Raw genomic sequence first — 13918 nt, forward strand, 5'->3', positions numbered from 1 at the left:
ATGGCTTTCAAATTGAGTAGGAGACGAGTATGTGTTGTTAGCGAGGGAGTAATACATTGCCTCCTTCTCATTCAAGAGACATTTGCCAGAGGAGAAAAACTGATCGAATAAACAACCTCGCGCATCGTAGCGAGAGTCACCTCGGAAGCCACTATGATCTTCAAAGTCCCCTACGACGAGATAGCGTTCTGTGTGTTTATCTAGTAAACACCGTATTTCACATTTTTGAAGATCGTGATGGGGAGGCATGTGGAGAGAGCAAATCGTGACGAGCTTATTCAAAAGAACTGCTCGAAGAGTCACCGCCTCAAGGGAGGATTCTAGTGCTAGGTGACTATGTCCAATCCCTCGTTTGACTATAACGGCCACACCACCGAATGGCAGAACAGCATCGACACGGTTCTTTCAAAATATATTTTATTTTGTAGGAAGTTGGTGCTTTTCGAGTTTAGGGGTGTTTCCTAAACACACATTCCTTATTGTGGTGGCTCGTGTAGAATTTCTTTGACACCATTTAGGTTTCTTAGCAGCCCTCTCAGGTTCCACTGTACTTTTGGGTCTCTATTCTATGGCAGTGTGTTGCTGCGTGTTCCCAAAATTGTTTCCGTACGTTACAGAGCCTTTTGGAGCCTTCTTTGCCAGTTTTTTCTCGTACGCTCCAAAGGGCTGAGCCTGTTGTTCTGTGTCTAGGCCATCTGAGGATTTTAACCTGAATTCATCATTCTGAGGAGGCGGACGGTGCCTGCTCGGCAGGCACGGTCATACTGGTTTCGGACTTAACTGCGCTTGCAGTGACCCGAAGTCTGACAGACTGGGGGTGGGCTGGCCCTGTTTAGCAGGGCACGGAGCTGTACAGGCTCCTCATGCAGAAGCTGTGCTGGCGAGACTGCGGTCACACTACGTGGGAATGTTGCTGTCAGTGATAAACGTGGCACCGTGCCGCGGTGCGCAACGTCGACGGAGAAAGGTCGAACTGGTTATGAACGAAAACCACTTACACACCTCTTCGAATGACATGTTGAGTGTCACCTTCGTTTTATTATTTGTTTCTGTTTTTTCATGTGAGGCATAACCTTGAACACGCAGGATGGTGTCTTTCACAGTTGAGTCAATGAGCTGCCTATGCGCAAGTGTCAGACGTGTGCTCAGTGGTAGCCCACTTTCCACTTTGCGCAAGGTCCGCGCACTCTGCAACTCTTTGATCTATGGCTGAAGTGCTGATACTTGAAACGCTGACGGAGATTAGTGTCGTGTGGTCCGAAACGCTGTTACAAATAGCAGGTTTTGATTGATTCTGGCAGGTCGTTCGTTCTAATATAATTATTATGTGTTTCTTAGGTATCCGTTCGCCGTCGCGCCTTATAGTTTTTCGCTGAAATATGACCAAATTTGCTCCTGCCAAGCTTCCACGAATTCACTGTCAGATATTTTAAGGTCATCATCGAAAATTATGCTTTACAGTGTGTTCATATACCTGTGTGCCTCTATTCAAACAAGAATGTCTCTAAATGATACTGGTTCGCATATTCACTCATTTATATATTATTCTGTTTGGTATTTACTTATTTATTTATTCACACATACTGCAGCGCTAATTGCGCTATGGCAGGAATATAGTTTTTGTCTGTTCTCCTTTATCACGAACTTCAGAAAGAAGGTCGTCGCTTCCCATGTTTGTGACCGTAACCTGCACCAATTTGTTCTGTAAGTGCTTTTGATACGGGTAAAGGTTAAATCACTCGTGCTGTCTTATTTTTGGTATTGCCTATGATTCACATAATGCTTAAAAGTATCTGGTTCGGTTTCTTTAGTGCGAATGTTTCTTGGTTGCGCCACCTTTTCAGAGAGCCATCGTCGGGTAGGGGGTGGGAAGAGCTTGCCATATGAAGCGTGTGCAGTTCGGCAGTGATGGTGGCCACCCAACATAGAGCCCAACAAGGGATCGCATTAAGGTTAAATAATAAACAATTGAAGTTGACAGTTTTGCATTGCAGCTTGAACCTACTATAATAGCGCTATGTTGGATAGCTACACCAGCTTAACCTTAGAATCCAGAATATTTTGCAGTAAATTGAAAAGATAATATGGCAGAACAGATAAAAATTAACAAAGACGAAGAATGGGGAAGAGAGAGATAAGAAAAGGCGACGACCGACTTCCCCTGGGCAGTTCACCCAGGGATGTCGTTTACGTGAACCCGGAGCCAAAGGCGTTTCATGCCTCCTCTGGAGGGGGGGGGAGGCTTAAAGGTCTAATCACCTGACTTGGCTCAACCCCCAGGGTCCTTTTTTTCGAAATACGGCAATGCCACGCACGGGTAAGTTTGTCAGGGAGTCGAAACCTTCCCGTTAGCTCGGGTCTATAGTGTCACCACACACCAAACGCTTGCTTACGCTGATGCCCTTGGGGGACGAAACAAATGCACCATTACTGAATTCATTGAAGCGAAAAATAAATTGTTTCTGGGCATTGGTTTTCATTGATACCCCCTCCACGAAATGGTGAACACTCCATGCTTGGGATAATTTTTATCTCACGAGTTGTTTTGTACCATACGCAAATAACACTCGCGACAAGGAACACATTGTATCATATATTTATGAACCACCATATAAATATGAGACACACCATAGTGAAGGGCCCCGGAAATTTCGACCACCTGGGGTTCTTTAACGTGCACCCATACCTGAAAACACGGGCGAACAGCATTTTCGCTTCCATCAAAATGCAGCCATCGCAGCTGCGATTCGAGTCCAGGACTTGCGGGTCCACCGATATTTCCATTGCCGGAAACAAGAACCTGGAGAACCCCAGGACAACTTCAGGACCACCCTTCACGTACTCGCTGACCACTGTAAAATGGCTGACTCCTGGGAGCGATTGATTCGTGACAGACTCGTTGTCAGCCTCGAAGACGCACAATTGTCAGAAGCACCCAGATGACTTCTATATTTACGCTTTTGACAGCTTTTGCAATGGCCAGACTCAAGCAAACAGTTCACCGGCTGCAACTGGAACTGCGTGCCGTCAGCAGCAAGGCGACTACAGGTGAAGTTGGCACAGTCCAGCAACCATAGAGCAAATAATCCAGCACCTGAGAGGATGAGATAACAAGACAGCAACGGCAGGTGCTCCAACGTTCGTAAGTGTGCTACTAACGTTCGTCGCAGGGCCACCAGCGACGGCAAGGGTGTCAATTCTGCGGACTTTCAAGGCACGGAAGAGCCAAGTGCCCAGCACGTTTAGCATAGTGCGACCACAGCGGAGTGATGGGACATTTCGCCAACGTATGCCACAAGGGAACCAAAAACCAGATGGGCGTCTGCCCTAGAAGGCTGCAAACAATTGTGTCTGCTGACCTGTCGGCATTTGGTCTTAGCTGTGTGTTCATGCAAGTGAAGTTAAATGGCGAAATTAGGCCGTTTGCGTATCACTCTCGTTCATTAACACTAACAGAACAATGGCACGCGCAATTAGAAAAAGTGTCAGACTGCACGTAGAAAGCAAAATAAAGCATGGAAGCTGCTTTGAGACTTTCCGACATCGAAGAATCTTACAAATAATAAAATACATAAAGTCTGAAGGAAGCAGGACGCGCCGACAGGCCAGAAGGAAAAGTCGGCACAACTTTCAGGCATCAATTCATATACACCAGAGGCTAAAGTCTGGAACACCATTAGGAGAACAGCAGGAAGACCAGTACATTCACTTCCTCTCGTAACCACAAAAGGTATCAGCTTGGAAGATCAAGCGAACTTCCTTGGTCTTTCTTTGCATTTTTATCTCTTTCTCTCTCTTTCTCGGCGCCCACTTCGAAAAAGTGTCCAGCACAACACATATAGTGAAACCTTCCAAAAATATTAAACACGAACTAAAAAGCAGAAACAGCCACACTAATATACAAAACACGAAGCATGCAACCAAGCTTTCGGCTTAGCTGAGCTTCAAACATCACTAAACTCCTGCAGTCATTCCGCCCCAGGTTCTAATCGTGTGGTGTACGAAAATTAGAAAAACTTCCAATCGAAACGCAAGAAACCGTATACTCTACCTGTACAATGCTATCTGATTCTCTGGCACTGTTCCTAGTTCCTGGAATGGGGCTATAATTATTCCCATTTTAAAAGAGGGCAAAGACTTTTCCTCAGTTTCGAGTTATAGGCCTATTGTACTTACAAGATGCCTTTTTAAACGTTTTGAAAAGATGATAAACCAACGATTTCTACATTTCCTTGAAAAACTCAATCTGCTCAACCGATTCCAGTGTGGGTTTCGCGAGAGTAGATCCACCCCCGACCATCTGGTGCGTATCGAGGCAGAGATCCGAGAAGCTTTCGTCCAAAAACAATACTTTCTCTCTGTTTACCTCGATATCGAGAAGGCTTACGACACGACATGTTTGCATTTTGGCATATTAAGAGACTTCTCCCACCTGGGTGTGCACGGTAGAATGCTTTACATTATCGAGAGTTACTTGTCCAAACGGACCATCCGTGCCTGTGTGGGCAGTGTTCTCTACAAAACATATGTTCAAGAAACGGGAGCACCGCAAGGTGGTGTACTTAGTTGTACACTCTTCATTATCAAAATGAATTCTTCGCACCTGTACATCCCCCGCAATATGTTCTATTCTGCGTATGTCGACGACGACCGGCTTGGCTTTAAGTCATGCCACCTGGCAATGTATGAGCCGCAGGTTCAGTTAGACTACAACAAGGTCTCCAAATGGGCAGAGGAAAACAGATTCCTACTGAAGCAACAAAAAGCACGTGTTTTTTGTTCTCCCGAAAGACAGGCATGCACTCAGAACCCGATATTGAACTTGGCAGAAAACGTCTGTCTGTTGATGCGGAGCATATATTCTTAGGCTTAATTTTGGACAACAAGTTGGCCTTCGTACTGCACATCAAGTATTTAAAAACGAAATGTGTAAAAGCCATGAACGTTCTAAAAGTGTTGTCATGTTCTACGTGGGGTAGTGATAGGCAATGTCTAATGAGTTTCTATAGAAGCCTCAGTCAAACTTGCTTAGATTATGGGGCCATTGTTTATCAGTCTGCGACTCAACGTGCTTTAAAAATGCTGGACTCCGTGCACCATTTGGGCATCCGCCTTTCTACGGGTGCTTTTCGCACCAGCCTCGTAGAAAGTGTTTACGTTGCGTGAAATGAGTGGTCGCTTCATCTGCAGAGAAATACATGTCCTTTGTATATTTCCTTAAGGTGAAAGCAGACAAGCAGCGCCCCTCTCATTTCACAATCAATGATCGGTCTTATTCTGCCCTGTTCCACAGTCGTCCTTTGTTGAGGAAGCCCTACTCACTTCGTGTGATAGGCCTCACTGGTGAAGCAGATGTGCCACTTCCGGAACACTGTCTGATAGCTCCTGCTGTATATGTGCCGCCGTCGCAGCGGCAGCCTATAGATTGTCACATTTCACTTGCAGAAGTCACAAAAATGCACCTGTTGCACACAACCACACATACTTCAATGAACTCCAAAGGAAATACAGTTTTTTCACATTCTACACCGATGCCTCAAAAACGAGCACTTCTGTCTCGTAGAATGCGGTTGACCCATCTAATGCAGATGCCGGTACACTTCATCCTAACAAAAGCATTTTTACTGCAGAAGCTCATGCGATACTTGCGGCTGTCAAACACATCAAAGAAATAAAACTACAAAGCGCAGTGATATACACAGATTTTCTAAGCGTGGTAAAAGCGCTCTAAACCCTGCAAAAACACAAAAATACTGTTTTAGTATCTCTTTACTCACTCCTATGCACAGTATACGCAATCGAGCAATCAAACAGCATGTCGTATTGTGCTTGGTGCCAGGTCACCATGAGATTAGGGTCTTGGCGGAAATGTCTTGGCGGATCAACTTGCTGCATCTGCCCTAAACAACGCTGCTACCAATACAACCATAGCTCTCCCTGCGCTTGAATTGAAGCCCTTCCTTCGACGGGACATTAGGGTGTGTCAGCAGTGGCTATGGAATAGACAAACAGAGAACAAATTACATGTAATAAAACCGATACTTGGAAATGGGCCATGCCCCACCGTGGTGGTCCAGTGGCTAAGGTACTCGGCTGCTGACCCGCAGGTCGTGGATTCGAATTCCGGCAGCGGCGGCTGCAATTCCGATGGAGGTGGAAATGTTGTAGGCCCGTGTGCTCAGATTTGGGTACACGTTAAATAACCCCAGGAGGTCGAAATTTCCGGAGCCCTTCACTACGGCGTCTCTCATAATCATGTAGTGGTTTTGGGACGTTAAACCCCACATATCGGTTGGAAATGGGTCATCAGTATCCAGACCACGCAACACAAAGTAACGCTCACCACATTACAAATAGGACACACACGCAGCACACATGCATATCTGTTGACTGGCGGTGAGCAACCCATCTGTGAGAGATGTGGGGAACCGCTTAAAGTTTATAATGTACTTGTTCAGTGCAATGAGCTTGCCTCTCTAAGACCAAAAAACACTTTTTACTACCCTACCGACAGCAACTTTCATCTCATCCAGTCATGTTCATCGGTAGAGATCAACTTTTTAAGCTTGTATCGCTGTTCATGTTTTTAAAAGATATAGATAGCTTTCCCTTCATATTCAGAGGTGATCCGTAGCACGAAATTCGTACAGAGGTCGAGCCTGCGGTGGTTCTATTGAAGACATCACCTGCCTCGCTGCCTTTGAGCTCAAGGGCATGCATTGACGAGGCATGCATGCTAATCTCATTTCCTCAATGTAGTTTTATCACCACGAACACTGTCGTTTACTTCCGCTACACACTTTTCACGTCACATCTATGCTTTTAAATATTTGTATGTTTTACCCACTTCAGGGCGCTGATTTTCAGGCCTCTTTACAGCCACAAAACATTATGATACTTTATATCCTGTACCAATTGCATCAAATTATGCACCATTACCATGCTAAATCATGCACACTTTTCATAGCGCTCTTTGGCCAAGTATAGCCTTTGCGCCTTTAAAACCCATATATCATCAGACCATGGTCCTCAACTTGCGTCTGCAGAATTCGCGCTCTTTGCAACAATTTATGGCTTCCGTCACGTCCCAGGTACCCGCACTCAAATGCAGAAGCCGAACGTACAGCGCCAACAGTAAAACGAATGTTAGAAAAATCTGCTGACACTTATTTGGCTACCTTACCTTACACTTCCATTGCACAGGCATTCCCTTGGTTCCTTAAGTACAAATCCAACCCAGCTGCCGATGGACAGGCGGTTACGTTCTACGGTCCCCGTACTCCCGAAAAGACTTGCATCATCAAAGGCGAGCAGTATCAGAAGCCTCCGATACAAGAAAAGTTTATTTTGAAATAAGCAAATAGTCAATTACAACCGTCGTCATGCTGTAACTCTGTTACCATAACTTGTCCCTGGAAGTCTAGTATGGATAAAAGACAGCTTGATTCCAGCAACGGTGATCAGTCCAGCCCAGTGGCCTCGGTCGAATCGGGTGCGGACAGATAAAGGGACTGACATAGACAGAAATAGAAGAGCATTGATTAGATACCGCGAGTAAACCGGCGTGCATGACCCATAATATGTCTTTCCCGAGAATGTGAGCGCTTCAGGGCAATCCGGGAACTAAAGTTCTCGGGATAGCATTTTGCGCTCCTTTCAACGCCGGTAGTTTCCTTGGTTAGCGGGAGACCTTGTCGTTATGTGGCAGGCTATGATCGGGAAATATGGCCACCACAGTGATATGGCTACACTAGAAACTTGCAGCATACAGCTCTGTGCGGTAGCGATTCATACTGCTTTGCTTCTTTGTTTGTTTGTGTTGCAATGCTTCCTAAAAAAGATGTAGTGTTATTGTTATCTTTAGGCCAAACACTAGTGTACTGCCCTATGAGGTGACTGTTGTAAAGTGATAAAAAGCGGCTGTTGAATAAACACAGGTTTCTTTTTTTTTTTGAGGCAGCGACATCGGAGTGGCGTGTGTCTTTTAATCGCATCGTGCCATTCGGCTGCTTAGAGTGGATACGCCAATAGGTTCTGGGAATTTTGACCACCTCGGGTTCTTTAACGTGCACCCAAACCTGAGCACATGGGCACGCAGCATTTTCGCCTTCATCGACAATGCAGCCACTGCAGATGAGATTCGACTCCGCGACTTTTGGGTCAGTAGTTAACTACCTAAGGCGCTAGACCACCACGGCGAGGCAAAGTGCTCGATACGGCAGAGATGAACTGCTTTTTGAGCTGTGTTCGCTTTTCAGACTCGGTGAATGAGTGTACCTATTTACGAGACTCGATCCTATATGCTCTCTCAGCCATTAAAGTTTCCCCTTTGTTGCTTGGATTTCTCACGGCCCACGAGAAGGCAGGTTCTTGAGAAACAAGAGGCAGACAGTTTATTTTCGTGCAAGCTTAATCTTTAATCACTTCATTGTGGATAAAATTTCTATAATTTATGTTTTATTGCAATTTACTGCAGTGTGTTTGATTACGTCACTTGTGTTTTTCAGGACAGATGCTGGTGAACTTCAACTCATTCGGTTTCAATTAATAAATTTTGATGGACTGGAAGTTACCCTTGATGCTCTAAAGCATGGTGACTATCTGATTAACGCCATTATACGGAATGCTTTAAAAATGTTCAGAAGCACTTTGAAGGCTAAAACTGAAGAAACAATTGTGCGAGAAATTCGATCTTCTCTTAACTACCTGAACAAACTTTTGTCTTAAAGTGCTTTTCCTAAAAACATACCTCTTCTAATGTGATAATTGCTGACTGTTACATTGGTTGAATCAATAAACATAAGCCACAAGACCAAACAGCTGTTTCTATAACTTAATTTTCACCTTGAACATAAGAAACTAGCTAGCTACACGAGACAACGCAAAAACAGTATATTTTCGTACAAACATGAAAACTGTTTCGACGACATAGTCCCTTTTGATAAGGAACAGCTCCAGTTAAGTTACGCTACTATAAACTTCCCTAGAAAATACAAGTGCTATATACGTAGTCAAAATCATGAATACTACGTTTTCTATAAGCTTTGACATTTCTTGACTTCTTGATGAAACAAGCGCCAACATGTACGAAGACTTAGAAAGACGAAGAACGGACATATTTGTACACACTCTTACAATTGGCGCTTCTTTTTAATGAACCTATACCCACAGGCTAAACTGGCACTCATCCTAAATGTAATTTCTCAACATGCTGCGTAATGTCGAGTATGGCACACTTATGCTTACTTCCAGCTAGGCTTTCACATAATATAAATTGTTTTTGTTAGTTATGCGGGCGCATTTTATATGACTTTTATTACAACGTGAATGCACGTGAGCACTACAGCGTCAGCAATAACATTTTGTCTGTGTTAACTAAAAGTTAGGGCGTGCTGGGTGGCATGAACATAACGACCTTATTGAGGGGTTTCCAATTAGCTAAGTTAGCAGTCCACAGTCAAAAAGTTTATTGCACCAAGTGCCGGCAAAGTGAAGGTAGTGGACCCGGGTCTCCATGAACAACATTTACTGTGGCTGTGCCTAACTACATACCTTGCCGACCTTAGAACGAGCTTGCATTTTCATCGGATAGATTAACTAAGCAAACTGATCCCGTGCCGCAAGGCAAACTTCATTTGTGTTAGCTGTAGGTAATGTTTTAATGGCACTTAGGCGAAATCGCACTTCAAGTTCTGCGCGTCACAGAGGCATTCCTCACTTCAGAGCTGCTGCCTAAAAATAACGGTACTGTGCCGAAAAGTTATTCACCTTCAAACACTGGATAAAATTGTTCTCTACAAACATAGTGACGCGCTTCTGGCAACTTTAGTGAAAAGGCGGCGATGGTTTATAGATCATAGTAAGTGGCATTCAAATTTCTTGATAGTTCTTACTAGCCTCTACAAAAAATTATAGTCGTTCAGCAGAAGTTCTAAAGCCACAAGTCACCCGGTATGCATATAACATGAAGAAAAGTGACACATTGTCTGCCACCGCCTGTCACCACCCTGCTGGTAATGTGTACATACGTTCTGCAGATTGTCTGCAGAGCCCAAGTCTACAGGTTGTCTGCAGGAAGTCTGTTTCCAAGATGCAGGTTGTCTGTAGAAAGTCTGTTTCTAGGATGCAGCTTTTCTGTAGAAAGTCTGTTTTCAGATGCACCTTCTCTGCAGAAAGTATGTGGGCGGGATGGAGATTTGCTGCAAAAAGTCTGCTACCGGGGGGCAGAATACAGTAGCTGACAGACAGATTTTCTGTAACCCCCCGTCACCTTTCTGTGGGCCATAGGTACATCCGTTCTGCAGAATGTCTGCAGAGCCTCAGTAGCCACTTGATTCAGCGTGTTTGCGGAATATGTGTTCATGAGAAAATCTGTGACATCTGAATACCCTTGCATACGTGCATTGAATGAAATAAAATGCAATGGTATTTTCATTTTGTTTCATTTATTTATCTTCGTTATACTGCATCAGATGCATGTCTTCTCCTAATTTTGTGGAGTAAAAAAAGGAGCACTTGACATTATTTCGCCATTACTTTTGTACGTGCTGTGCTTTGATCTCATTTTTTGAAGGAGTGAGCCCAAGCTCCGTTTTAAGATGTCTTCACGGCACCTGTATTTCAGGCATGTGCACCCTATAGAAAACAAAAATAAATCCTAGAGACATCGTATAGGTGGGTAAGATCAGTAGGTTGTTTTCAGATTGTGAATATCAAAACAATTTTGCTGGAATAGTTTGTAATCTTTGGTATCATATGTGACAAGGGCAAGGCAAGACACTTATGTTTGTTGGAATGGACAAATTAAAAAGCTTGAAACCTTGCACATAGAAAAACACTGCATTGACCATGATGAGACATGACCACCTGTTTTGAGGTAACACATTTTGAGAAGTACGACTCCTTAGTCAAGAATGGAACACTGTATTGCTACCTACGGAGAGTCATTATCACGCTGTATTGGCGATGCATATAACAAGAAACTAGAGCATAAGAAGTGAAAACTTGAGCGCCAACTTAAAACGCAACAATAAAATATAGGTCATATGGCATTTAGAAAGAGTTATATAGAGCCCAGCAACTCACCTAATTATATCTCAATCTAACAATAACGTGCTACTACCGTTTACAGGGCATATGTGTTAGTCTTTACAACGCCGCATAAGTTACAAGGAATACAAACTGCAGCATAAAGAGAAAAGTTCAAAAAAGTATGCATGGAATGACTTACATAAGAAAACCGTGGGCATACATAGCACTCATATCAAAATTTTTTGTGTGTTCGCAACGACACTTTTGATAATATCCTATGAAAATACCAATATTAGTCTCTCCAAGTTAAACAAAAGTGCCTGACAAACTTCCACTCATAATTGCGCATTTTACTAATTTTTCAAATAGAGTAATATATTACACGCAAAGTTACACAACAACAAGGAGGAGGGAACCAGCGCGTATGCTAACTTTCAACAAAGTGTTTTATCTAAACCGAAGCACCAGTAAACACAAGGGTGATGCTCACACTCTGCAGCCAGATGTCATGCGAAAAGGATAACTTTTGTTGTCAATATGCTTTTTACAGGAGACGGGCAGAAAAGTTTTCATTTTCTTATCGTAACCATTTTAACAAGATATGCAAGACAACCACAAAATTAATGCTCATTCAAATATTGTAATTTGTTTTCTGAGAGGGGCAAGGATGACGTGCTTTCACAAGTGCTACCGAACTATCTGATTTTGGCGGCTTCTGGTTTTAGTCTAGTTAGTTCATCGTGGTCTGTCAACGCCACCTTCGCGTTCTAAAAAATTGGGGCAGATGGATGCATTGTGGAGCTTGTGGGTGTTCCCGATTTTTCAAAACACCAAGGTTTTATTGACAAACCGTGATGAACTAGACTATTTATAAAAGCCACGCCCAGCAGCGATGGTCTTGTGGCTAAGGTACTCGGTCGCCGAACCGCAGATCGCGGGATCAAATCCTGGCTGCGGCGGCTGCATTTACGATGGAGGTGGAATTGTTGTAGGCCCGTGTGCTCAGATTTGGGTGCACGTGAAAGAACCACAGGTGGTCGAAATTTCCGAAGCCCTCCACTACGGCGTCTTGTATAATCATATGGAGGTTTTTGGACGTTACACCACACATATCGATCATCAATCAAACCATAAGCCACCAAAATCGCAAAGTTGGGTAGCGATTGTGTAAGCACGCCGTTCCTGTCCCTCTCAGAAAAAAAATTTAATATTTGAATGGACATTATTTTCGTGGTTGTTTGCATATATTGTTAAAATGGTTATGATATAAGCTTTTCTGCCCGTCTTCTGTAAAATATACGCTTCTCTGCCCATCTTCTGTAAAAATCAGAATGAGAATAAGAATACTTCTCTGCGCATGACATGTGGCTGTAGCGTTTGAGCATCACCACTATGTTTGCTGGTGCTTGAGTTGAAGTAAACCATTTTGTGTAAAGTTAGCGCACGTGGTGAGTCCTCTTTTCTTCTCCTTGAGTCACCTTTCACTGAGTATTGCTTAATGACTTACTAACAAAGATAAATTTCTCTTTTTGCTAACTGCTTTGAAATGCCTATAACGCCCAATGAAGAGTCATAAGTGTAGCCATATATTTAGGACATATTCAGTTGCAGTCGCTTCTGTGTAGCTAGCACAAGAGGCAGTGCTTAGTATACTGAAAATATGTGGCCAATCATAGGTGTGCCATTTACTGTACTCCAGTCAAAAATGAGTGTCATAAGAAGACCAGTGTATCTTGATGAACACTACCAAAACAATCTCAATTTCCAGGATTATTGCTTAATAAAATTTCCTGCATAATGTTGCTGATGAACCTCTATTGCCAAAATAAAACATGTGGCCTATATCATAAATCAAAAGAGGAAATTATCTCAGTTTTGCACACTACGTAAAGGTTGAACTATATTATGTATGCTATATGAGTAGCAACTATAATTGAGAGGCGTATTAATCATGGTATCTACGATTTTCGAAAATTCTGCTCGGCGACGAAAATACCTAGGAGCTTAAGGTATGTTGCATAAAAGTACAATGGAGTAAATTAGGAAGCCGAGATTTTTCCTGGAGCCAAAATAACCTAGTCGTTACCAATGGTTACATCATGGCTTTCACACTGGAAGTTCACGACTATACAAAACTGGTAGCATATTTTTTTTATTGAGAAAGGTTTTCTTTGAGAACCTACTGCAGAGTGAACTAACATCTATCACGGCACTGAATTATGCTAATGCGTACCAAAAAGATGATGATCATGTTGTGTGGCGCTTTATGGCGCAAGGGCCAATTGATGGCCAAAGAGCAACATTTCAATGACTAAGGATGTGGACAATGATTTGTTGCGTGGCTGTAAAGGGGCCTTAAAATTCCTCGCGATAATGTGGCTAAAAACATAAATAATAAATCCATTAAAGAGGCATTATATGTATAGTAAAATTGGTGACAAAAGGTTTTGATAATAAAAACATGTGTAAAATATTTTGCACTTGCACAAGTGCCTCATCAGTGCCCTTGTGTCCAATGGCCGCGAGGCAAGTGCTTTTCAATATAGCTACTGCAGCAGCAACCTCTCTTGAGAGGTTGCGCTACGGAATGCCTGGGGTATATGACATGGTAAAAGTGGACACCTTCTTAAAAAGCTAGCAGTGATTTATGAGTGAACAGTGGTTCCCTACCGACGAACAATGAAGGGTGTAAAGGTATATGTTGTCGGTAGGATTATGAAAAGTGTTATTTTCTTAGATTGTTCAATTGTTTGCACTGGATTAAAATGTGAAGGACTGTTAGTGCTCCACCACATCTGTCAAACAGTGGTCGATCGCCACCGGACAAAAGAAATGACTGTATCTTGTATGTGTGTCAATTCCTGAGCTTCGTTATTGTTACCTCTGT

The 13918-nt window shown here is 43.2% G+C and overlaps 1 protein-coding gene across 4 annotated transcripts in view; it reads left to right on the forward strand.

The window, feature by feature from the left end:
- LOC119160846 (uncharacterized) overlaps nt 1-13918 on the forward strand; it is a 275521-nt gene that overhangs the window by 139150 nt on the left and 122453 nt on the right. For 3 of the 4 annotated variants that reach the window (XR_012887703.1, XR_005108352.2, XM_037413099.2), the window contains one exon: nt 8508-8817. The exons of the other annotated variant lie outside the window; for it this stretch is intronic. Coding sequence is in view for 1 of the 3 variants with exons in the window: in XM_037413099.2 (XP_037268996.1) it covers nt 8508-8727 (220 nt within the window). In the remaining 2 variants the exon portion in view is untranslated. Of the gene's footprint in view, nt 1-8507; nt 8818-13918 lie in introns of those variants that run through there. 4 annotated transcript variants of the gene reach the window in all.

The sequence above is a fragment of the Rhipicephalus microplus genome, chromosome X (assembly GCF_043290135.1).
Source record: "Rhipicephalus microplus isolate Deutch F79 chromosome X, USDA_Rmic, whole genome shotgun sequence".
Lineage (NCBI taxonomy): Eukaryota > Metazoa > Arthropoda > Arachnida > Ixodida > Ixodidae > Rhipicephalus > Rhipicephalus microplus.